This window comes from Nicotiana attenuata, unplaced genomic scaffold, assembly GCF_001879085.1.
Source record: "Nicotiana attenuata strain UT unplaced genomic scaffold, NIATTr2, whole genome shotgun sequence".
Classification (NCBI taxonomy): Eukaryota; Viridiplantae; Streptophyta; class Magnoliopsida; order Solanales; family Solanaceae; genus Nicotiana; species Nicotiana attenuata.
The window spans coordinates 184,555-210,771 of record NW_017672127.1 but is presented as its reverse complement, the minus strand read 5'-3'; the positions used below and the strand labels follow the sequence as shown (position 1 = coordinate 210,771).

The 26,217-nt window shown below is 37.2% G+C and overlaps 1 protein-coding gene across 1 annotated transcript in view; it reads left to right on the top strand.

Moving 5' to 3' along the window:
• The first annotated feature begins 6,554 nt into the window (after window positions 1-6,554).
• Window positions 6,555-26,217, top strand: part of LOC109211957 (E3 ubiquitin-protein ligase UPL6) — a 60,462-nt gene continuing 40,799 nt past the window's right edge. The window contains exons 1-7 of the mRNA XM_019375559.1: window positions 6,555-6,661; window positions 7,283-7,556; window positions 7,669-7,764; window positions 9,533-9,636; window positions 9,820-9,947; window positions 24,522-24,633; window positions 25,641-25,821. Of these exons, the coding sequence (XP_019231104.1) occupies window positions 6,555-6,661; window positions 7,283-7,556; window positions 7,669-7,764; window positions 9,533-9,636; window positions 9,820-9,947; window positions 24,522-24,633; window positions 25,641-25,821 (1,002 nt within the window). The remainder of the gene's footprint in view (window positions 6,662-7,282; window positions 7,557-7,668; window positions 7,765-9,532; window positions 9,637-9,819; window positions 9,948-24,521; window positions 24,634-25,640; window positions 25,822-26,217) is intronic.

The window sequence follows — 26,217 nt, the reverse complement described above, 5'->3', positions numbered from 1 at the left end:
TCATGCTCTCGTCTCAGCGCCTTAACTTTTCGATTCTATCAGAAGGCTATAAATGTTTTGAAGAAGTTGCTCCACTTCTTCCTATTGCTAATCCTATATAGGTCTCATGGAGGATATATCCTAAAAATTTCGCGTGCTTCCTATCTAAGTAAGTCGGACGTCGTTACATCTTTGTCATTTGCAAATACATTTAAGGAAAGGAACGTCTCTTTAAGGTTGACTCCCTGATGAGCGTAAACCAGTGTATAAAAATCAAAACTTGTGCTTGTCAAAGATAGTATAACAGATTGTTGAACCCACGAGGATTTGAATATTTCTACGCTATTTATCGTTTGCTTGATTACTGTTTGAGAAAACTATAATTTGTGGAAAGATGATCTTGAAAATTAATAATTACTAAATGAAGAGCTAACTAACACACTTGGAACAAACAATTATAATTAGAGAGATAAATGAGCTGAGTCAAGAATCCACCTATGGAGTAACTAGCGATTTTGACTACCTTTCACCAGCCCTTGTTAAAACATGAATGTTTCTTGCGAATACATTCCATCCCTCTAATACTTCTAATAATTATACTCCTTTCGCTTATACAATTAATAGAAAGAAAAAAAATGTATAAAGATGTGAGGTAGTGTTCACTTATTCCCTATAGATAAAAATAACAGCGAAAAATGTAAGGAAAAGGAAGATTACCTATGTAAGTTGGTGCTTTAGGTGCAAAAGTTCGGGTGAAGACGTCAATCATCTTTTACTATATTTTATGAGTGGCTACGTGCTTATGGAGGGTGTTCCTCGTCTTATTCGGGGTAGATTGGCTGATGCCGGGCTCTGTGAGGGAGGCGCTGCATAGTTGGGCGCACATGAGGGGGAGGAAAAGTCCCAGGGCATGAAGTATTCCCCTTTAGCTATCATGTGGTTTATTTGGAAAGCGATGAATAGAAGGGCGTTCGAAGTGTTGAACAAGATTGTGAAGACAGATCCTCGTCACTCAGTTTTTCCCCCGGCTTTGCCCTTGGGTTTGTCAACCATTTTGCTAAATTGCATTATAGTCTTTTGTCTCTTGTGATTTTTGGTGTACTGAAGAGGTCCCTTGTTGTATAGAGGATTGGGTCACTTTTATTGAGAACCATATTTTGATGTAGTTTCCTTTTTGATATACGGATTTCGGGAGCTTGTTTGTAAAGGATGTTTTTGCTCCTTTTATGTAATTCTCTGTACCATCTTGGTACCTTTAGCAATAAAATTTACCTTACCAAAAATAAAATAAAAATATAGACTTCTTTCGAATATCTATGTGACAATTCTAAAGTTAATACTATTTCCCTCTCTCGAATAGAATCAAATATTCAATAAAGAACGTCCTAAACTCATTTAAAGCAGTGTGAGAAATTGAGATACCTCTGGCAATTATAAATCAATAACTCCTCAAGAAATCAAATGAACATATGAGATAAAAAGAAATTAATCACTCATTAAACCAAAAGTTTCATCAAAACTCAACTACAAGGAAGTTATTCCATACTAAAGTTAACCATAAAAATATTAATCATCAACAAGTTTATGATCCAAGAGAATAAAAGAGATGCCAAAATAAAGTCAAGAAGAAATTTCGAACAAATCTTCTATCTCTCTTGAAAGCTTGGGATCTTGCGCTTCTTTTCTCCTTCTCCCGCCCCCCCCCCCCCCCCCCCAAAAAGCTGCCATATGGCGAGTGTGGCCAAAAGTCCTTTCACAAATATTCAGAAGTCCTTTTATATCACTGAGTAGCCTTAGGAAATAAGGCCAAGCGAAATAAGCTTATTGAGTCATGCATTGCAGTGCACAGGAATATACTGCTGCAGTGCCATAATTCAGATCCACTATTGCAGCGCACAGAATTTTCCCGCTACAACGCCAGTTGCTGGTTTTGACTCAACATCCCAAAGTAATTCACCAACAAATGTCTTCTCCACTTCTTGCGTCTTCTTTTGCTAGAATCTTGTGTATTTCCTCCTTGTTTCCTTCATTGGATAACTATCATCAAAATAACAAAACAAATTGAGGAATCACACCGGTAACCATCAAAACTCAACAGTTCAAGCATGAAACAAGGCATAAATACGTACAAAATTGCGACTCATCACTCCCTGCTACAGGCATCTAGCCAAATCTAAAGTCCAGTGTAAATCTTATGTATGTAGAAACCTTGCTTCTCTTCATGGTCTCTTTCTAGAAAGAAACCCCATATGCGCTGGTAACCTCATTTGTGAATCTCCAGTGTCCAATGCATCCACATTTCGTTGCGATAATTCTCCTTCATCCAACCCATTTCTGATTCACAAATCTCCTCATAAATTTACCTAAGAGGGCTTGTTTAAAAACTAGAAACTAACAGGTACCGACCTGCCAGAGGCAATAGGAGCCATGCCTTCTTCCATCCAACTAACTACTAAGTTGATGTTCATCCCTCTTCTTCCCGAAGAAATTCCCCCATTGACTTCTCTCATTCCAAAGTGACTGGAGATGCGATTGAGAACCAAAGCATATAATTTTTGGCAATGTTGGATAAGATAGACTTCATGCGAGTTACTTTGCCTCCTTATTGTAAGTATGGCCTTTGCCATCCTTTCCACCTTTTGTTATGTCTCTCTATCACTCTATCATCGCTAGGTTAACTAGTCTCGTAAAGGGATTTCTAAGTATATTCTAGGTAAAGTAGCCATATAGCAGTCACGTAGTTCAGCGAGATTGTTGGACAATTTTAACCAACCAGCTGGAATCGATTCAAACTTTCTTACATTGATGCATAGTTAACTGCTTCAATTTACACCAAGATCTTGAAATCAGATCTCTCATATATTTGCAGCATCAAGTTAGGTGTTGTACGCAAACAAGAGATGCAGAACAAATATGTTTTCTCCCACTCGGAAATTATTTTAAAAATTCGTGCCATATGTTTTTGAAACAACTTGCAAAGTGCTTTCATAATAATATGGAGTTAGAGTAGAGAGATGGGATTTCCTTCACTTCTGTCGAAAAAAGTGAAAGCAATTCGATAAATTATGATGGATGACCTTACTCTAGAAATGAAGAATGAGGATTTCCGACAACAATTCAATCGTTTATGTGAGAAAGTACGAGAGAAAATATTATTGATGTATTAATTATAATACAACGAGCCTTATTTATAACTATACATATCCTATTCCTATTCAATGTGGGACTCGGACTAACTACATATTAATTACATAACTATCTAACGCTCCCCCTCAAGCCAGTGCATACTAATCACATGTACCGAGCTTGTTACATATGTAACTAATACGAGGATCAGTGAGGGATTTGGTGAAAATATCTGCAACCTGATCATTTGACTTCACAAACTTTGTAGCAATATTTCCTGAGAGTATCCTTTCTCTGACGAAGTGATAGTCAATCTCAATGTGTTTAGTTTTCTCATGGAACTTCATATTCGATGCAATACGAAAGACAACTTGATTATCACACACATGTTCTATTTGGCTGATCTCACCAAATGTCAACTCCTTGAGCAACTGTTTGATCCAAGTTAGCTTATATGTTGCCATAGCCATTGCTCAATAATTTGCTTTTGCACTAGATCGAGCAACTACATTTTGTTTCTTACTCTTCCGGGATACCAAATTGCATCCTACTAAAACACAATATCCAGACGTAGACTGCCTATCAGAAGGTGATCCTGCCCAATCAGCATCTGAGTATCCAACGATCTGCTCATGGCATCGATCCTCAAACAATAATCCTTTGCATGGAGCTGATTTTATATACCGAAGAATGCGAACAACTGCATCCCAATGAGAATCCATAAATTGACTCAACACTCACAGGAAAGGAAGTGTCAGGTCTAGTCATTGTGAGGCAATTTAATTTACCAACCAACCGCCTATATCTTGCAGGATCGCTAAGCGGCTCCCTTTGTCTCGGCAGAAGTTTTGAATTCAGATCCATAAGATTGTTAACAGGTCGTAGACCTTCAAAAATGTTTAAGGCATATTTCCGTTGTGAGATCACAATACCTGAGCTGGACTGAGCAACCTCAATACCCAGGGGATACTTTAATCTGCCCAAATCCTTAGTCTGAAAGTGCTGAAAGAGATGCTGCTTCAACATAGTTACCATCCTGAGTATTGCCGGTAATAACAATATCGTCGACATAAACCACTAGATAAATACAGAGATTTGAAGCAGATTACCGATAAAACACAAAGTGATCAGCTTCAGTACGAGTCATGCCAAACTCTTGAATAACTGTGCTCAACTTACCAAACCAGGCTCGCGGAGACTACTTCAGACCTTAGAGTGATCGGCGCGACTGACATACTTAGCCACTAGACTCCGCCTAAGCAATAAAAGCAGGTGGTTGCTCCGTATAAACTTCATCCTCAAGGTTACCGTGAAGAAAAATATTCTTAATGTCCAATTGATAGAGAGGCCAGTGGCAAATAACAACCATGGGTAGAAAAAGGCGGACTGACCTATTTTAGCCACGGGAGAGAAAGTATCACTATAATCGAGTCAAAATATCTGAGTATACACTTTGTCAACAAGACGAGCCTTAAGTCGCTCAAGATGACCGTAGAGAAAAACATTCTTATTGTCTAACTGATAAAGAGGCCAATGACGTACAACAACCATGGACAAAAAGAGACGAACATATGCCTGGGTTTTTATCAGTTTTTGGACTTGCCTGGGTGATGCCAAACAGTATCAAGGAAGCTTACGAGAGTTGGTGTTCTTGGAGAGTTGGGAAATCCATCAAAAAGACTTGGTCAATGGTACCTGGTGCTATTTTTTGGAGTATTTGGAATGAAAGGAACCGTAGATGTTTTGATAGGATTTCAACTCCCAACCACGCTCTTAAAGCCACTTGTTTAATTAACTTATTTAGTTGGTTCAACCAGACCCTAACTAGTGTTGAACTATTTCTGGATTTTGTCTGCTCCTTAGTTGTCCTGTAAGTTTTTGTATATGAGCAGACAATACCTTTATGTTGTAATTTTTTGCTATGCATCTTCTTGATGCCATTTAATGAAATTCCCTTACTTCTTCAAAAAAAAAAGAGACGAACACATGCTACTTTAGGCACAGGAGAGAAAATGTCACTATAATCAAGCCAAAAATCTAAGTGTATCCTTTTGCAACAAGATGAGCCTTAAGCTGATCAACCTAATCATCTGAGCCGACTTTGGCTGTATAAACCCAACAACAACCAATAGTAGACTTTCTTGAAGGAAGAGGAACAAGCTCCCAAGTGCCACTCGCATGTAAAGCAGACATCTCGTCAATCATAGTCTGTCACCATCCTGGATGAGATAGTTCCTCACATGTAGACTTAGGGATTGAAACAGTGGACAAAGATGATATAAAAACATAATGAGTGATGACAGACGATGATAACTTAAATCGACATAATGAGGATTAGGATTAAGTGTGGATCCCTACACCTTTGCGGAGTGCAATTGGCTGACTAAGAGGAGACAAGTCCTTAGTAGGTGCAGAATCTGATGCAGGACGTGAATCACCTGGCCCTGATGCTGGACGTGGACGACGATGATAAGTCAAGAGTGGTGGAGCTGCAGAAGGTTGAACTGGACTAGGTGGTGGAACTTGAGTTATAGGTGGTGGAACTGGAGCTATAGGTGTTGGAGCTGCAATTGGAGCTGTAGGTGGCGGAGTTGGAGTTGTAGAGGAAGATGAAGGGAGATAGTGACTGAATCTCCAAAGGATGAAATTGGTAGCACCTCAGAAATATCTAAGTGATTACCTGGACCTGTGAAGTATGATTGGGTTTCAAAGAAGGTAACCTCAGCAGACATAAGGTACAGCTGGAGGTCAGGAGAATAGCATAGATACCCCTTTTGTGTTCTCGAGTAAACCATAAATACGCACTTAAGAGCACGAGGAGCTAACTTATCTTTTCCTGGAGTAAGGTTATGACCAAAACACGTGCTTCCAAAGACACGGGGTGGAAGAGAGAAAAAAGGTAAGTGGGGAAACAGGACAGAGAATGGATCTTGATTCTGGATAGCTGAAGATGACATACGATTAATAAGATAGCAAGATGTAAGAACTTCATCCCTCAAAAAACGCAACGGAACATGAGATTGTATGAGTAGGGTACGAGCTGTTTCAATAAGATGTCTATTCTTTCTTTCAGCTACCCTATTTTGTTGAGATGTGTACGGACAAGATGTTTGATGAATAATCCCATGAGAGTTTATAAACTGCTGAAATGGAAAGGACAAATACTCTAGGGCATTATCACTACAAAATGTGCGGATAGAAACCCCAAATTGATTTTGAATTTCAGTGTGGAAGGTCTGGAAAATAGAAAACAACTCAGATCGATTTTTTTCATCAAAATTATCCAAGTCCGGAATAATCATCAATGAAACTGACAAAGTAGCGTAATCCCAAGGTAGAACTGACCCGACTAGGACCCCAAACATGTGAATAGACTAAAGTAAAAGGTGACTCTGCTCGATTATCAAGACACAGAGGGAAATTGGAGCGGGTATGCTTACCGAGCTGACATGGCTCACATTCTAGAGTGGACAAGTGAGATAAACCAGGTATCATTTTTTGAAGTTTTGGCAAACTGGGATGTCCCAACCGTTTATGTAATAAATCTGGTGAATCGGTAACAGGACAAGTTGAAGGGAGACAAGATGTGAGTCCATGTGATTTTGCAGGGATAAGGTAATAAAGTCCATCTGATTCACACTTGGTACCAATGATCCACCCTGTACTGCATTCCTGTAACAAGGTCATCAAGAAAGAAAACAGAGCATTTAAGTGATTTGGCTAAGCGACTAACAACTATGAGATTAAAATGACTACCTGGAACATAAAGAACTAAATCTAAAGGTAAGGAAGGAAGTGGACTTGCTTGACCTATTCCAGTTGTCGTGGTTTGAGACCCGTTGGCCATGGAGAGATTGAGAACATGAAATAGTAGTGAAAAGAGATTTGTTACCAGAAATATGATCAGATGCACATGAATCAATGACCCAAGACTTGGAAATGAAGATTGGGAGACACAAGTCACGCTACTATCTGTTTGAACGGAGGCTATCCCTAAAGATGTCTGTTTACACGCTTTGTACTGAAGGAACTCAATATAATCCGATAGAGAAACTATCCAACCATTCATACTATTGGATCCCATTTCGCTACAATTTATCTCTCAAAATCTTTGACTAAAAGTAGTAGGGTTAACTTGAAATAGTGGAAATGAGTAACTCCTACGGGAAAACTGAAGAAATAGCTGGGAAAACACTGTTCACAGAAGAAAATCAAAACACTATTTTACGTCGGAAGCACTGTTCACGCCGGAAAACACTGTAGTTCGCCGAAAAATTCCAAAGTTGTCGGGATTTGTCGGGGATAGCACTGGTCGACTCGAAATTGCTGTGCGAGTAAGCTTTCCTGAAGGAAGTTCGTCGGAATCTGGCTGTAAGGGGTCTCACGCGCCCGGCGCGTGCACAGATCTTGCTGGAAAATTTGGAGTCTGCCCGGCGCGTGAGGGCGCGTGTGTATGAGTTTTCCGGTGGGATTTTCTGGGGTTTGGTCGCGGGACTACGGCGGACCTTGTGGTGGTGTTGGTTTGTTCACAACACTGATAAATAGTGACTTTGACGCAAGCAGTCACTTAGGCAACCGGAAAATTACACGGTGACTGAGTTCTTTCTTTCCGGATGTCGTTGGAATGACGCACAACGATCTTTTCTCACCGAAGCTCCGGTACCATGTGAGAAAGCATGGGAGAAAATATTATTGATTATCTAAAGTGTTGTACAACGCCCTATTTATGTACAGTGATTACATAATAATAGGTATCTATTTTCCGATGTGGAACACTATACATGACTAACTACTTAACAAAACTATTGTATTTAACAGTTCTAACATTTTGCTCCCCTTAAGCATTTCAAGTTTGCTCTGGTTTCTTCATCACACCCTTCACTACCATACTAGGTCTTGATTCTCATTGGCGTGTTGGGAGATTTTTATATTAACTGCATACCCCTCCTTCCTTGGATCCTTCCCCTCTCTATACTTCTCATTTCATATTCACCTTGAAGACTACTCTTCTCAGTTCAGCCTCCTTTTTCGCAAGTTCTTGTTGCTTTTCTACTTCATGGTTACCTCCCAGTTAGCCTACCTGCTCGCAATTCTATGTCCTTAGGTCTATGCGTTCAAGTTCAACTCAAAACCTTCGTACCAGACCCCAAAGTTTTTGAAAGCTAATGCTTTCTTTGGCCCTTACGGAACATCCTGGAAGAGCAATTATGATATTGCCTTCTTCATTGGGCTCACTACTCATATTGTCATTAACGATATGATAATTCGATACCCATAGACTAGTCCTTTCGTACTCTTAAAGAAAAAGAACTAGTCACTGCGTAAATATTAGATAGTAAAGAAGAGTTTTAACTTGTATATTAGCTCCAAAATCTAGTTGTTAACCAAGAAATTATTTGTTGGCATGAGTTAGAAGATTCCCCTTACAAGCTAGCTAAACTGAAGGGAGGGACTATAAAGGGCAGCCCGGGGGCTATGCGCGGGGTTCGGGGAAGGGCCGGATCACAAGGGTCTATTGTACACAGCCTTACCCTACATTTCTGCTAGAGGTTGTTTCCATAGCTCGAACCCATGACCTCCTGGTCACACGACAACAACTTTACCAGTTATTTATCTTAACGTTTATTCATCGATCTCTCTTGGTTTGAGAATATGTGCATAAAATTATGGATAGAAGAATACAATATGTAATCAGGTTTGGTTATGTGTTTGTATGCTTTAGAAGCAGTAAAACTGGAGCCCTAAGATCTAGACCACTGCATAATTAGTTGTATCTTAAATGCGTGTCAGAAAATGTGTCATTCGGTATTTGAAATCATTGTATGGAATCACAATTGATGGAATTTCCTCTTTTTTTTTTTTTTAAATCAAGTATATTTTTATTGATAATGAGAAAGCTCCCATATACAAGACACATACCAAAAAGTTGGCTTTCACCCGGGAGACACATATCAAAAAGTAGAGAACCTACGTAAAGATATGATTCTATACAAATATACCTAGGCTTCTATTCACCAACAAGACATTAAAAACAGGAGGCTATTCCTCAGATGTACACTTGTAGGAAAGATTAGATCTACAGAAGTGCTTTTTCTTTCACCAGACAAATTGTCAAATGCCTCAAATGCTTGTTTTGTCACTTCTCCCTAGTAAGCTCACACGCTCAAGTTTCAACCTTTAAGTTTTAGGCCCTTAGTTGCTCTTTCCAATAATAGCGAGAGAAATGACAGAGTATTTTCAAGGATCATCTTGACATGTTATTTGCAAGTTCATGCTTGGTCTTGTGCTTTCTCTATCTTTATGTGACTGTCTCTTCTATTTTTGCTTTATTTGACTCAAGATCGTTTGGATATGTGTTGGTAATCTCTCTTGATAGAATCATCTAGGACTTGTTGCTTTCTTTTGTTTTGACTTGTCGAAGTACTAAATACAGAAATGCTTCAGAGGTAGAAAGGTGGTGGAAGCTGAGCGTTCTAAAGTTCGTGAGAATTTCTTAAAAACTTATGGGGATCGCTGCCACCGTGTTGACAGGTTTGCTTATATGGCTTTTATGTTATCTTGAGTATTTTGCTTTAGATGCAATGTCCTTCCCCCTGTTGGGTCATGTAATTGGGTACTCTGATAATTTCTTAATGCTTATCCCATGAAGTTGTATGAGTTTCTTTCCAGAATCTTTTGGTGATTAGCCTTTTTTTTTTGGCCCATGTGTCTCAGGCAATGTTTCGGTCCAGATTCAGATTTTCTGTGTCAGCTACTTTTCTTTTTCAATCCAACATACACTACTGATGTTTCTATCCTCGTGGAGACATGCCGATCGCTACTGGAGCTTGTTCGAGATAGCGGTTTGTTCCTCTTATTGTGTAATTTCATGTAGGCCGTAATTTATGTAGCTGCATATTGAGTGACTTCATTTATCTTGATTCTGAAGCTCTTTGTTTCTTGTTTGATTCTGGTTTTGTCCACCAATTAGAGATGATTCATGTATGGCTTTATGAGGGTACGCAGACTTCACCCCTACCTTGTGAAGGTAGAGAGGCTGTTTCCGATAGACCCTTGGCTCAAGAAAAGCATGCAAAGAGAAGAATCCATGTAAAGAGAAGCAACAACGATAATCAAAAAATAAAATAACTGAAGCAAAAGAAACGTTGTCCGATTCTTCTCCCGCCTTTGACCCCAAGTTCTTCATAGAAGCGTTGAAACGCTGCTGTTTTTGCCGCTGTGCCTGCTAACTTCGCCACCTTATACCTCTATCTATGTGTCCGCTTATCCTCCCCGTCGTTGCTTTCCACTAACCTCATGTAAGACTTCCACTTTTCTTTGGACCTCTACGTTCCACCACCAATCCCCCCGATGATCACCAGCGTTACCCCTCAAGGCCCCTAGCACATCTCTAGTGGCTTCTCTAATGCAACTAGCTGTCCTCTCCCACATACTGGTTGCATCCCCACTACTCCTTCAAGCCCCCATCGCCATCAACTTCTCCCCTAACTCCTAGCTCTGGCAGTGGTCAAGCCACCCAATTTGATCCTCGGGCCTGATGCACAAGGCCTTCTTATGCCTCTTCCTCTTAATTTTCAAATCCATCGCCAAGAGCTTATGTTGGGTGGTTACATTCTTACTCAGGATAACCTTGCGATCCTTAAAGAGAACTCTATCTGCCTTCCTAAGCAGTAAGTAATCAATCTGAGTCCTAGTCACCGAACTACGGAAGGTTACTAGGTGCTCCTCCCTTTTCGAGAAACTCGAATTAGGTATCACCAACTCAAAAGTCACCGCGAAATCCAAAAGGCAAACTCCACCTTCGTTTCTATCCCCAAAGCCAAACCTCTATGGGCCGCATCATAACCCCCTGTAGTAGTCCTTATGTGACCATTGAAGTTCCCTCATATGAATAGCTTCTTAGTTTGCGGTATATCTCTCACAACCTCATCCATATCCTCCCAAAAACGCCTCTTGACCTCCTCTCCTAAGTCCGCTTGAGGTGCATAAGCACTAATTATGCTCAAAGTAAGCCCTCCAATGCCTAACTTAATCATCATCATCATGTCGTTCACCCTCCTAACCTCTACCACCTCCTCCTTAAGTTCTCTATCAACTAGAATGCCTACTCCATTCCTATTCCTCGAACCTCCTGAGTACCACAACTTAACCCCACCTGCATCACGTGCCTTAGTCCCTACCCATTTGGTTTCTTGGACACAAGCTAGATTAATCTTTCTTTTCTTGAGAATCTTTACCAACTCTATATACTTTCCCGTCAATGTCGCTATGTTCCAAGACCCATCTCTCAACCTGGAAGCTCCCTTAACCCACTTGCCACTCCTTACCCTCCCTCCGACCCCAACCGAGGACATGACCTTAGTCTACCATCACTCACCAGAGCCACTACGACAAGTATAAACTAAGTAGGGTATACCACAAATGTCAATAAAACAAGCAACAATAGTAGAGTTAAAGCAAGGGAAGTGCGACTAGGAACAAGACTATACTGGCAAGCACAATGTGATTTTGAAGAGCACAAGAATCAATATTAAAGGACAGGCTAAATATTTAGAACACGACAAGGAACAAACAAATGGAACCCAACAGATATTAAGGAACACAAAACCGTATTAGGGGGCACAATATAGCAAAGCAAAAGGAACGGTAGAACCTGGTTTTGTATGCGAAGGAGTTCCAGTCGCCAGAAATAATGGACCTTGTCAGGAAGCTGACCGGAGTTACTGGATCGAGCCGGAAATCGATCGGCCCTGTCCCCTGTGCGTCGGTGTGATAGCATGGATCCCCCCACACACCAAAAGAGGGTGAAAGAGGGAGAGAGAGGAAAAAGAAACTGGGTGGTGTGACCGTAGACGACGCTGGTACGGTCGCGAGCAGTGGGGGCAGTACGTGTAGCGATTGGAAGAACAAGAAGAAAAATAAAAGGAGGGGAGAGAAGAAGAGAGCGATGGATGAGAGAGGAGGTTCGGCCGCCGGCTGTGGAGTTACCGTTAGCGAAACGAAGAGAGAGAGTGTGTGTGGCTGAGAGAGAGAGAGACCTGTAGGCCAAAACTCGTAAAGACAAATATTATCACTTCACATCATGTGGGTTAGAAGATCTACTAAACTATATGACTATTTTCAAATTCTAGAATTCAAGCTGCATCACTGCAAATGAATGCTTGCTTAAAAATGTCTTGGGCTTTGATGTAATGTTGAATCATGTCTCCTTGTGTTGGTGCCATGGTTTTAGTAGTTCCTGATACTTTAGGTACTGAATGTCCACTGTAATGGCGTTGAATAGTATTATTAGGTATCTCTTGCTTTCGTATTCCTGAGATCTTTATTCATGGGAAATAATTGATATCATTGTCGTCTAGTAAAAGTCAACTGCATGTTTAATGACTCAGCAAAATTTTTCTTTTGCCAGCTTTTATGGTAGTGTGGTACTGTCAAAATTCATTATTTAAATTAAATATCTGATTCTTTTGAATTACACAATTGAGCTTGTTTTTTAAGTGCATGTTTTATGCGTAGCATCCGCTTGTTCAAGTTTAACTGCGTTACAAAGACTATTTTTTTTTTTTTGTTGAGAATGGTAACTTGTATATATATTAAATAAGACTAAAAGACAGCACAAAAGCAGTGCCAAGTTATACTTACAAAAAGAGCAGACCCCAGCTATGTTAACCTAAGGTTACAAAGCACCTGTCATATCTACTAAAGATCTGCCTCCTCTACAAAAGCTTTCTTTACACCAGAAATGAAACAAAATGAAACAATTCATTTTAATATTCTGTAAGGAGTTGCTTCTGTCTTCACAAATTCTTGAATTTCTCTCCTTTCAGACTGTCCACCATATGCAAGTATGAACCAATCTCCACCATTTCTTCTGTCTCACTATACCCCCATGTTAATTCCAACACGTCAACAGATCACAAGTGTTTTCTGGCATACTCCATTTTAGGCCTACAATATTGAAAAAAAGTTGCCATAGTTGGTCAGTGATAGGACAGTAAAGAAACAAATGGCTATTGGTTCCTGTAGCTGTACCACAAAGTGAGCATTTAGAGCATAAATGGAAGCTACTCCTCAATTTATCTTGTGTTGGACATGCTTCTCTTGCCATTAACCATGAAAAACAGACCACCTGAGAGATTTCTTAACTTTCCAGATTTGCCTCCGGGGCCAATGTTCTATATGCTGGTTTGAATTAGAGGCAACAAGATAAACAGATATAACAGTGTAGGTCTCATCCCCGTTTAGGTTCCAGTTCAGTGTATCTTCAGAATCACTGAAACCTTGAAAAACTTACAAGGTCTTGTAGAACTCCAAGCTTTCTCAAGCTCCCAGTCACTCAAAAACCTCCTGAAAATAACATTCCATCCTTGCTGTCCCCATGTTGTATCTAACCTTGCTTCTTTTGATGTTGCTATGTTGAACAGATTAGGGAATAATTCTCTAAGAGGACCATGTCCTAACCAATCCTCACTCCAAAAATTTTCCTTCCATTACCTACCTTGATGGTGGAATGAGCAGCCATAAAATTCCAGTGCAGACAGATAGACTTCCAAACCTCAACCCCATAAGGACTGTTGCCAATTTTTGCGCACCAATGACCCTCTTGTCCATAGTTGTCATGACTGGCCCTTCTCCACAAGGCATTAACCTCCAGATTATACCTCCATAGCCACTTCATAAGTAAGCTTTGGTTATGAGCTTTGAGGTTTCTGATGCCGAGACCTACATTGATTCTTTTGGTGATAAGAGAATTCCAGTTAACCAAGTGAATAGCTTTTTTATCTTGGTTCCCTTGCCATGTGAAATCTCTCCTCAAGGTATCGATTCTTTTCCTCACCTTGCAGGGTAAAGGAAACAGGGACATCACATATGTAGGCAATGCATCTAAAAAATTGTTCACCAATGTTACTCTTCCTCCTAGGGATAAATACTGCCTCTTCCAGATTGCCAACCTCTTTTCATATCTTTCAATTACCCCATTCATATTTCCTGAGCTTTGTATTTGAAACCCAAGTATAATCCCAAATAAGTAGTTGGTAAAGAGCCCACCTTACATGCTAGAATAGCTGCTAGCACCTGAACATTTTCAACCTCTTTGACTGGAAAAAGCATGCTCTTTTTCCCGTTAACATGGAGCCCTGAAAATGCTTCAAAAATAACCAGGATGGTCCTTAGGTATTTTAACTGATCTGCATCAGCATTGCGGAATACCAAAGAACCATTTGCATAGAGAAGGTGGCCCCCAGGGCCTAGCTCCAGTGGCAAAGGGTGGTGGATTTGTGTCTTAGGTCACAGGTTCAAGCCCTCACACCATGCAAAGCAAAGCCTGGTATTTAAGTGGAGAAGGGTAGAGGGGCGGGCCCATTATCCACTGCGTTTCGAAGGTTGCGGTTGGTCCAAAGGATCGGCCCCAGACGGATTTCTCGGTCATCTAAAAAAAAAAAATAGAGAAGGTGGGTGATCTCTATGTTGCTTCCCCCCTGTTTGAAGCTTTAAATCCCTTCAGCCAACCATTGCCTTTGGCATCCCTTAATATTTGGTTCAATTCTTCCATTGCAACTAGAAAGAGGAAGGGAGGTAAAGGATATCCTTTCCTCAGGCCTTTCTCTGAAGAAAGAAACCCTCAGGTAAACCATTTACTAGGATGGAGAATCTCACAGTTTTGATGCAGAAGAAATCCAGTTGATTCACTTACTCCCAAAACCCATGTCCTCTAAAACTTTTAGGAGAGAGTTCCAGTTGACATGGTTGTAAGCCTTCTCTGTGAGAATGCACGGGAGAAAATATTATTGATTAATTAACAATGATACAATGAGCCCTATATATATATAATACATGTCCTACTCCTAATACATATGGGATTAGGGTTATTTACTCCTATTTAACTATCAAACTAACATTCTCAATATCAAGTTTACACAAAATTCCAGGGGTCTGCCCTTTAAGTCTAGAATCCACGTATTCATTTGCAATCAATGAAGCATCCATTATTTGTCTGCCTCTTTTGAAAGCCATTTGATGCCCATTCACTACTTTGTCAACCACACTCTTTGAGCCTCTCTATCAACAACTTTGATATGATCTTGTAAACACTTCATATTAGACTTATAAGTCTAAAATCCCTGAGTTCCTTTGCACCATTCTTTTTGGGAATAAGAGCTATATAGGAAGCATTGAAGCTCTTCTCAATTAACTCATTACAATGAAAGTTCTAAATGGTGTTCATGAGGTCTTCTTTCACTATCTCCCAACAAGTATGGAAGAAACCCATTGAAAAACCATCAGGACAAGGTGCTTTGTCTACTGCACATTTCACACTCTCCAGCGCCTCCTGTTCTTCAAATTCTCTTGCAGCCAGTCATTCTCTTCCTCTGTAATAATAGCTCCACCTTGAAGATTGAAAACATGCCTCCAATTTTTAGTTTCTCCATATAACTCCTGGTAAAAAGATACAATCTGCCTTTTGATTCTATCTGGCTCAGTAATAAGTTCCCCTTGGACCTGCAGCTTGTCTATATGGTTAATTCTTTTATGGTAATTTGCCATCTTCTGAAAGAACTTAGTATTCTTATCCCCATGCTTCAACCATTGAATTCTAGACCTTTGCCTCCAAGCTCTCTCTTCAGTTTTTCCGATCTCCTGGAATTCCATGTGCAAGCTGGCCTTTTCCAGTAATTCATCCTCATTTAGTGGTCTTTATTCCTGCAAAAGATCCATAATAGAAATTTGGTTAAGTAGGTCCATCTTTTTCATCTTTAGGCTCCCACCATTTGACACATTCCATTATTCCTTCAGCTTAGTTTTCAGCATTTTAAGCTTAGCCAGAACATAATCAGATCTCTCTGTGATCTCAAAAGAATTCCACCATCCTTCCACCCTCTCCTTAAAACCTTCCACCTCCTTCCACCAATTCTCAAATTTGAAATAGGATTTTGAAAATTCCTATTGCCCACATTTTAAAGAAATAGTACAGTGGTCAGATGACATTCTGGGAAGCAATGACTATTTGATATTGAATCCTTCATCCCACTCAACTGAAAAGAGAAATCTATCTATTCTTGGGGAACATTCATGGTTGTTCTCTTTAATCTTCATCCCATGTAAAACTGCCTCCTAATAATGGAGGATCAATGAGTTCCAAATCCTTTATAGTTTCTGAAAACTTCTTCATGGCCCTAGTGACACCCCTGTTGTTTGTTTTTCTCTCGGAGGCAAACCTAGTGGTGTTAAAATCACCACATACCACACAAGCACCCTCACAAACTCCTCTGGTCCCTGCCAGCTCCCACCATAGTTCCTCCCTTTCCCTTCTACAGTTTGGAGCATAAACCCCAGTGAGAAACCAAACAAAATTCTTGTTGAAAGAAGAAAGTTTACACAATATGGAATAAAGCCCAGTGTTCACTAGTTCCCCCTCCCACATCCTTCTATCCCACGTAATTAGTATACCTCCACTCCACCCGTTAGCCTCCTACCCCACATAATCAGCCCATCTATTGCTACACAAATGTCTTACAGTTGCACCATACTCCTTCCATCTTTGTTTCTTGAAAGCAGTGGATATCTGCCCTCAATTCTTGAATTAATGATTTGATTCCCCCCCCTTTTTCAATATCTTTAACCCTTCACATTCCATGAAATAATGTGTACCTTCATTGATGATCAAAAGAGTGAAATGTTCCCCTGCTCCTTGACCCCCTTTCCTTGAATTTGACTCCAAATTGTAGCTTTTTGACTTCATTCGTACCTTTTGGTGTTGGAGTAGAAGGAGTTGATACACTAGTTTCCTGTCTCTTTTTGTCCAATTTCATGAACAATGACCACACTTCCCCTTCGAATCCCTGGAACTCCACACTGAATTATTTACTCAATTTCATTATATTCTGATGAACCCATAATGTGGCTTCTAACTCAGCTAGTTGAACTTGAACATGTAAAGGCTGTACATCTTCCGTTAACCATTGTTGAGAGCCCTCCGCACAAATCATCTTCGAACCATTGCCCTTAGTATTCACTGTCCCAATTTCCTGTTTCTCTTACCTGTCAAGTTCTCCACTTCTATCTCGTATTTGGAGCAAGTGTGGATTATGGGGTATGTCGTAATTTTCATCGTTGCTGGCATTGACTGGCTCCACCATAGAAAGAGAAGCACAAGACCCAGAAGCTTGTAGAAAATTTGCTCCGATTTCTACAAGAAAAGAATTCACTATAGCTAAAACCCTGGGCTCGTCTGGCTTACTCGAACCAAAAAGTTATCTTTCCCAAACTCCTTATTTTTAAGATAAAGTTTGGGCCTGCGGACTAGGTCCAATCCCGATTTAATACTCCTATGTTCAGACTGGCTGTGTCCTTCGCCCCAATTTCTTCTGCATTGCCCCTCAAAAATTCAAAGTTTGAATTAGAAGCCTCCACGTACTCGCTCACGTGACCAACCTCATTGTGGCTATTAGAAGTCATTTCTGGGATCTGGGCTTGCAATAAAGAGTTAGACATATAAGGGCCCAAGCAGTTTTTCTGTTTGGACTTATGGCCCACTTCTAAATTAGTTGATGGTAGCCCATCTGTATTAGATATTTAGTAACCCCCTTCACACGTGCATGTCATACCTCATGTGCCACAATTTTAAAAAATTCCCTTTCCTCTGAGGTACCCACATGTCCCAAAGCCTGGTACGCTGCTTCCATTCCACCATCCCCTCTTTATAGGGATAGGCATCCTTATTATCCAACAGTATTTCCAGAGCTTCTTCTCCTGTCGAATTTTTGGCCTTCACCGTCGTCGCAGTTTCGCACCATATTGGTATTGCTATATACGAGCCATCACTTTCCGCCTCTATTTCTTTCGAGACATTTGATCCATCTCCCTTCACTTGATTCGAGCCCAGTGCAAGTGATTTTTGAGGGTGGTTTCTTCCACAGTCTCGATCCAACCACCACATAAATCACCAATTTCGTTGAATATTTTCTAGGATCATATAGTTCGTGCTAGCCTTAACCATCGAATCCATGCCCGGCTTCTTACCACTTCGTGTGGCCAGCAACAGGTGGTAGGTCCTACCAGTCTAAAGACAACTTAAACTTCTTCCATCGCCATTCACTTGTAAGGACATGTTCAACAGTCTCTCTTGTTGAAACTCGAACAAAAAGTGGGAAAATTCATCTCGTATACGTTGACTCCGATTGCAGGTTTCCAAGTGGTGTTGACCCATCTTCTAGTGTCGTTGATAGTTGGGATTTTCTGCGATGAAGCCTGGAATTTACCAACAATGCATCGACTCAACAAATCTTTATCTGAGACCTCTGAATCACCGATTGATGATTCTAGAAATTTTGGTTTTAATGGGTGAGGCTTCTGTCCCTTTAGTCCATTTTTTTTTACTTCTGATGGCTTTAGTGTGTGAAGATGTAAGTTCTGGATTTTGACAAGAGATATAAGAGGTCGTTTGTTAGGAGGTATTAGAAAAAATAATGCAAGCATTAGCTTAATGTATTACTAGTTCCTTGTTTGATATATTTTTTCAACCTATGTATAACTAATACAAATACTTGTATTAGTTATACATCCTATTTGGTATTAGGAGGTATTATCCCATGTAGAACTAATACATAACAAACCATGATATTAGCAATGCAAGAGTTTTTAATGAACATGGTTAAAGACATAATTGCCCCTCAAAACATGGAGATTTTGGGGAAGGTGGGTTGAGGAGAGTAGCATAAAAAATTATTTTCCTAAAAATATTTTATACTCTCTAACCAAACACTAGAAAATATTTTCCGGAAAAAGTTTTCCACTCACCAACCAAACAAGGGAAAATAAGTGATAAAACCACTCATTTTCTAGGAAAACATTTTCCTTCATACCAAACACACCCTTAATGCTAAATTTGATTTTGAATTTGTAAAAGTATAGACTGAAGTTTTCTTTATTTGTTAAAAATGTGCCCATTTTTTTAATAATTGGTATTTTGTATTTTATGTCATAGCAATTAATTTTTTTTGTCTTTTAACTTTCATATTTTAATTAATTTTCTCATTTAATTTTGCTCCTATGTAAAAAAAGTTCGCTTTAGAGAGTAGAGAATGAGGCGGTTAATAAAAGTTCTGCAATAAAAAGGGTATAAAATTAAAGAATGTAGAGGATATTTTTTGTAAGCAACCAATACTTTTAGAAATTATGCAATGCTTTAATACACCAAACCAATGGATAAGAAGTAATCCCAGCATAAGTAATACCAGCATAACTAATCCCAACATTACTAATACCAGCATTGCTAATACACCCTATTGAGCACTATTCTTATACCTCCTGCCAAGCGACCCCTAACATTCTCCGTTTCTCGGACATTTTTGAATGTAGCGATTTTCTGAGCTACGATTCCCAACTTGCTTAAAGTGTGGGTTTTAGTGAAAAAGGGTGCAATGGCGGAAAAAAGATAAAAATATATATGTAATCAAGAACAAAGTAACAAATTCATTCATAATGCTTCCCTTAGCACCTAATACACATATTTTCGATTATACTAGTATCTATAAACGTGCGTTGCACGTTAATAATGACACATGATGGTTTAAATATTTATTTATATGAAGGAATAATAAATTTTACTTAATGAGAAATTTTTTATATATAATAATACAAAAATCATCTAAATACCGAAAAATGTTATTACATTAGCCTAGTACGTGAATTCAAATGAAAGGACATCATTACAACTTGTACAAATGATCAATTTTAGTCATGTTAAGTAGATAATTATCTATTGTAGTCTAAAGATATCTAATGTGATGGTATCTTACCGAACACTTCTTTATAGACGATATTTTTTTGTGTATGTTTCCTTCTAATACTTTGGTTGCTCTGCCATAACCAGAACTCTTGTTGTCGATATTGATATCTCTCTTAAAGTTGCAATATATAGTTACTCGTGTAAGAAAACATATTGTCGTAAATATAGTCCAATATTTATGATGTTCGTCCTTGTACTTTATTTAATATAACTACAAAATATAAACATATTGAAAATTATTTTCACAAAAATTTAAAAGGATATTCTTTAGTTTCAGAAGACGAAAGCTGAATTCGGGAACTCAAAACTTCAACATACCATATGTGTACTATTGCATAAGCTATTATGCTGATCTAAATTTTCAGTAGTATGACAGACATATTTTTCTTCAAAATCAACCTATGCAATGGAAGATAAATTTTTACTTAGTTTATATTATATATGTTTGCACTAACATACGTAAGAAATAATGACTTGACAACAAACATGTACGGTTGAGGGCCATTTGGTATTAAAGTATTTAAGTATTCTTCTTGGTAGTAATTATTAGTATCATTTTCTGGTGAGTCAAAACTGAAAAATATTTTGTTTTTATCATAAAACTTAGCAATCAATCTTTTATTTAGTTGATCAACATATTCATTTCTGCTAGCTAAGATAGCTCTTTAATTTCTATCATGTAATTTGCACAAATTGCGTTTTAATCTAATATTTTTTTTTATTAAATGCACTACTATTACCATTGGGGTTGATAACCAAGCGTTCTACAAATCATCTTTTACTGGATGCTCTTCTTCGTTTCCAACACGTAGCAAGAGTCATTGAATATTGGATATGTTCTTACTTTTATATTTCTTGTCATTTGAATATTTTCCAATTGAGGCCATAAGTATAATTTTGGCAAGCTAACTTTTATAGTTTTTGCTTTCGTCAATTTTGAAACTACTGATAATACTTGACAGAAATCACCTTCCAAACTATTAATTTTCCACCAAACGGTTCATTGATATCTCATATATCTCTAAAACTCTGGGCAATTGTTTCGATCGTTTGATGCTTAGCCAAAAGCGTTTCATCCCTTATTAGCACTTTTGGTTTCCTTATAAATTAAGCACTATTGTCCTGCTTTGATATATTTGTGATGATTATTTCAGTTATTTGAAGAGGTATATCAAATGTAAAGTGAGTTGTACGATCCTCTGTTTTAAAAGGCAGAATTGGGACTCGCCCCGGGGCGGATCACTCGTAAAACGCCCATGGGCTTATGTGTGGGGCTTAGTTCCGTGAGACTTACGCCTCGGCCACCGGAGCTTACGCCTCGGACATGCCCAACGCCCAGGGTACTGGGCTCGCCTAATAGAACTTTATGCAATTGTATGTAACTAACCTTATAAACTCTCAAATTTTCTTAACAAATCGTTGACTATTCAAAATTACTTTTTTCTTAATCATAAATCATTAAGTTGAGAGTATTTTATGTCATAATTAAAATAAAAATTATTGCACGTTATCCACTAAGACTGCTATGATAGTAAATTTTAAATAAATCTTTCATTTCAAAAGTATTTATTTATTAACTTTTGTTATGTCTTTACTATATAATAGTCCATAATTTTTTTATAATTATTTTTCTAAATATTATTTTTTTCACATTTATGAGATACAATACTTATTAATTTAATAACTCAGTATTAGCTAGTAACTATTTACAAATAATTAGTTATGATGATATTGTATGGTGAATTATGTGTCAGTTTATTAACTTGTTGAAACTTAAAAATAAATGATGCTAGAGAATCATATTTAAATTATTAATTATGTTTTTATATAAATTCTCTTTCAAATAGAAAGCATATTAAATAAAAGGATTATTTTAAATAAAATATCAAATTATAATATTGAAATTCTTTCGTGATTTACTACTCCTTAAGAGATACATATAAGATTTCATATCGAATACATTACTTTTGATGTTTGAGTTGTAACGACGTTGCAACTAATTTGCATATTATGATATATGTCATACTTTTCGTATTATTCATAGTCGAATTAATTTGTAAATATTTTAAATAGATTATTTGTTATAATTTTGTGATTTTGATGTAACTTTTATAATTATTTTTATTTTATACTATCTTAAAATTCTTGAAATTAGTAAAAAAATTTAAAGATCCGTGGACTTACGCCCCATGTCTCAGGGCTTGCTCCGCCTCGTCAGAGGTAAAACGCCTCGCCTCACGCCCCACCTTTTAAGCATTGGTACGATCTCATAATAAAATCATTGATGGTACACCACTTGTTCTTATTGCTAAATATCATGCCTCTTGATCTGATATTTGCAAGTAATGCATGACATAGGAATATTTATTTCGATTCCGTCGGGCATTACAAAGAATAATCCCCGCTTATCGAAGTCGACTTTTTATAGTATAGTCTTGAAGCTTATTCTTGCTAGGATTTAGCTTTGATTGTGCTTCCTCAAACACTTATATAACCTCATAATATTATACTAATCTTTTTTACTTTGTGATCTATTTTTTTAATCTCTTAACACTGTTTGTATGAAATAAATTTAATTTACCCTAAGATTTTTTTAAACTTGAAAAATAATTTTACTCATATGATGAATTAAAAAGTAATTTAATTAGATTATCTTGCCTAAATAATTAATTAAAATTTTTGATTATTTTGGTTTAACATAAAAATAATTTACTTTCTATTGATTCGGATTCTTAATATTAGTTCATCTCATGTTTGAAATATTTAACCTTAATTATAATTTTATCCACTATGAATTTGATTTCCAAAGAGTAAAAAGATTGATCTGACATTTCACTTTTAGATTTTATGTTTGTAAAATCATTAATGGTATTGACTTTTACCAACCTTCTCTGTCTCTTTCTCACACATTTATATTCTTAAAATATTTTTTTAGTTGTTCTTTAATAATTGAGTATATTTTTTAATATGACACGAAAATTAATAATAATAAATATTATTTGATTAGGAAAGTAGTTCAAATATAATAGAATAATATATTATCATGGGAATTTTTTTCAATATTCAAGATTATATTAATTTTAAAATGTTAAATATTAAAAAAAAATTAACATAGAAGTTATTGTCGTCCAAAAAATAAGTTTATTACAATTATGTCATTTCCTATGAGTTCTTCTGTATAATATAGGTCTATTAGTCTATCAATATTGTATTCCTGCTTATAATATAAGATCTCTTGTTTCTATATGAATTTTGGACAATATATAATACATTTTCATATAATTAAATTAGTAATAGAAATTTTTAAGAAGTATATCCCAAAAGTAATAGGATTACATGGCTAAAAAATATGTTATAATCACGAAAGTATCCTCACATGTAGTATTATGTCCTCAAAACTAATAGCATTACAAGGCTAATGTCTAGAATGCGGTTATATCTTTTTATTGTGAGTTATTATGTTTAATATTGAAAGGTTATTTGTAAACCAACACTTTATTCATGCTTTTATAATAAATATAGATATAGATATAGATAGAGGAATAATTTGAATAACATAAATTTTGATAAGGATATATTAGTCCTAAGAATAATTTTTTTTTTTTTTTGCTTCTATGAGACACTGCATATTTCTACTTCCTCTTCACAGGAAAACTTTACCTCATTTACTATTCAAAATAACGCATTTTTATCGTAAATCGGCCAAATAATAAATATCTTAGCTCTCCAAAATAAGTACCATTTTTATCAAAATTTTCGGTCAAATTTTTTAGTAAGTATATTCTAAAAGTATAGGATTACTAATAGAAACCTATGTGTTCCTAAAGTATTAGGTTTACTTGTTAACATCTAGTATTTTATGTCTACGCCTGAAAGTAATTATACTAATAGGATTCCTAATGTGTAGTATTATGTCCTAAAACTAATAGGATTATAAGGCTAATATTTAGAATTTCGGTTATGTCCTTTTATTATAAGTTATTGTTCTTAATATTATAAGGTTATTTTTGTAAACCGACATTGTATTCATGCTTTTATAATAATATAGACTAGTTGTTTACTACCGCTTGATTCAACAGAGAACTCATGGGCTATGAGGTCCACGCCTTAGTGCTTGCCTTACACTGAAGCACAACTTAAGCGAGGTAAAGCGCCCTTCTTGAGCTTTTCTGAGCTTCAAGGCTTAAGTGCGCCTTAATGAGCGTTTGACAATACTGCGTTCAACCCATTCAAACCATATTTTGGACCTCGAACTAATTTTCGTAATGTCATAAGATTAAACACCAACGTGATAATAAATCCTGTCATCACCTATGTTATTGTTAACACAAAAAATGAGTTTCTGATCAATCACCGAAAATTGATTGAGGAGAAACTATGCCCTCTGCTGTTGAAATCGCCAGAATTTCCCTGTAAACTGTAGGATTTGCAAGTGTTATGCCTCAATTATCGTGTTTGAGAGCATCTTAGCTTAGTTTCATACTTACAAAAACTAATTCTTTGTTCTCCAATTAGAAAATCTGTGTGATCCTCGTTACCCGTTATTCCTTTGTTTCTGTTATTCACATCTTGAGTTTTGCATATTAGAAACTTGTCACTAGCATTAATAGTGTGCAGAATTTTACAGGGGACGTTGTTAGCCTCTTTGCTGGTATGGACTGTGCCTCCGATCTTGGCTTGGTGAGATACAGACTAAAGAAATTTGTTCATGCTTGTATTCGGGCTGTTTATGGAAACAGGTTAACTCAAGACCTTACTTCATATCTTCTTGCTTTACTTTCCCATATGAATCTTCTGAACTTCATATGGTTACTTGTTACTTTTGTCTCTGTTGAACACAGAGAAGGAGAGTTATTTGACCTTATCTTAAGGCTTAAAACCAAGCTATTTTAAAGCAAATATACAATGTTTAAGAAGGTCTTAATCGATTCTTTCATGTTATTTTTGTTTTATTAAGTACTTTCAGTGTACCTCTTTTGGATCGTATTGGACCTGGATTCCAGATCTTTATATTGCTATTTATTAGTCTTCTTTATTTGGGAATTTCATGTTTTTTCTGTGCTATGTGCCTATGTGTGTTCTGTTGAAAGACCATTTGGACCTTCACCTTCACTATCCTAAAGATTATTGTCCCCTTGAAGCAAACTGATTTGAACCTTATAAAGGAACCGTGTGAAAATCCACTGGGTTGCAAGAATTATTGCATGTCACTATTTATATTTAACATTAGCGATCTGGTTAACAATATCATTATAATGCTGGCAACAGTGCTATAAAGCTTCTATGGTTGATTCATTTTAACATGTATTCTCTTTCCACTTTCTTTTCTTCCCTAAAATAGTTGGTAGCTATTCTAGGAGGAAAACTCTGATACAGTAATTGTTTCCTATCTTGTATGCTCTTTCATGATGTCTTTCATCTTTCCATAAGCATGACCACTCTGATAACATACTCCCTAGTTGCTGGCTTTGAATTTTTTATTGTGGAGGTGTAGGAGTCTTCCTTTGCTAAATCTTGAAATTTGATAAGCTTTGATGAAGTTGTCTTCTGTGGCAGGCATTTATTTTGATAGTCCTGCTATACCAGTTATAGAACTATGATTACTCATTCATAGTGTTATTTTCTGAAAGAAGTTATTTTATCTAACACCTGTAAGGTACCAGTTTTTATGGGACAAAGTCCAATTGGAATGCTAATTAAGTGCTATCGTGTCTTACTTTTACTCATATGAGCTATGTCTGGGCAGGAATAAGTTGAGAGATCAACAATTTATGGAATCCGAGAAGTCCTGCACATCAGCAATCCTCTTGTTGGATGCAGTAACGTTGCTGATTGATTTAAGGTTTCCCTGGGCTTGCAGCAGTGTCACCTATCTTCTTCAAAGAAATATATATTCCTTATTTAGGGAAATCATTCTGATTGGCAAGGTTGCTCCTATAAATACAAGAGCTATTTAGTTGAATTATTTTACAACTTATGTAATCTTCAACAACGAGTTATTCAAGTGTATTTTCAGGGAAGTGATCACAAACTCCAAGTTGTTTGTAATTGTGGATCAATTTCAAATTTTTGTTAACTAGCTTTATTGCTTTAAAGTGCTCTTCTACTCTTGGGAGCTAAAAAGTATATCATACAAGGTGATGGTGTGTGTGACAAGCTTGTGATTTTTTCACGGAGATTTCTAATAATCCTGGCTAATGTTAAAAAGCGGAGCTTTCATACGACACTCTACAATCCTATGATTCCAATACTTCTTTGAGCTTAGGAGCTTGGCAATATACATAGACATAATATTTTCTTCGGATGGAAGATCATATAAATTA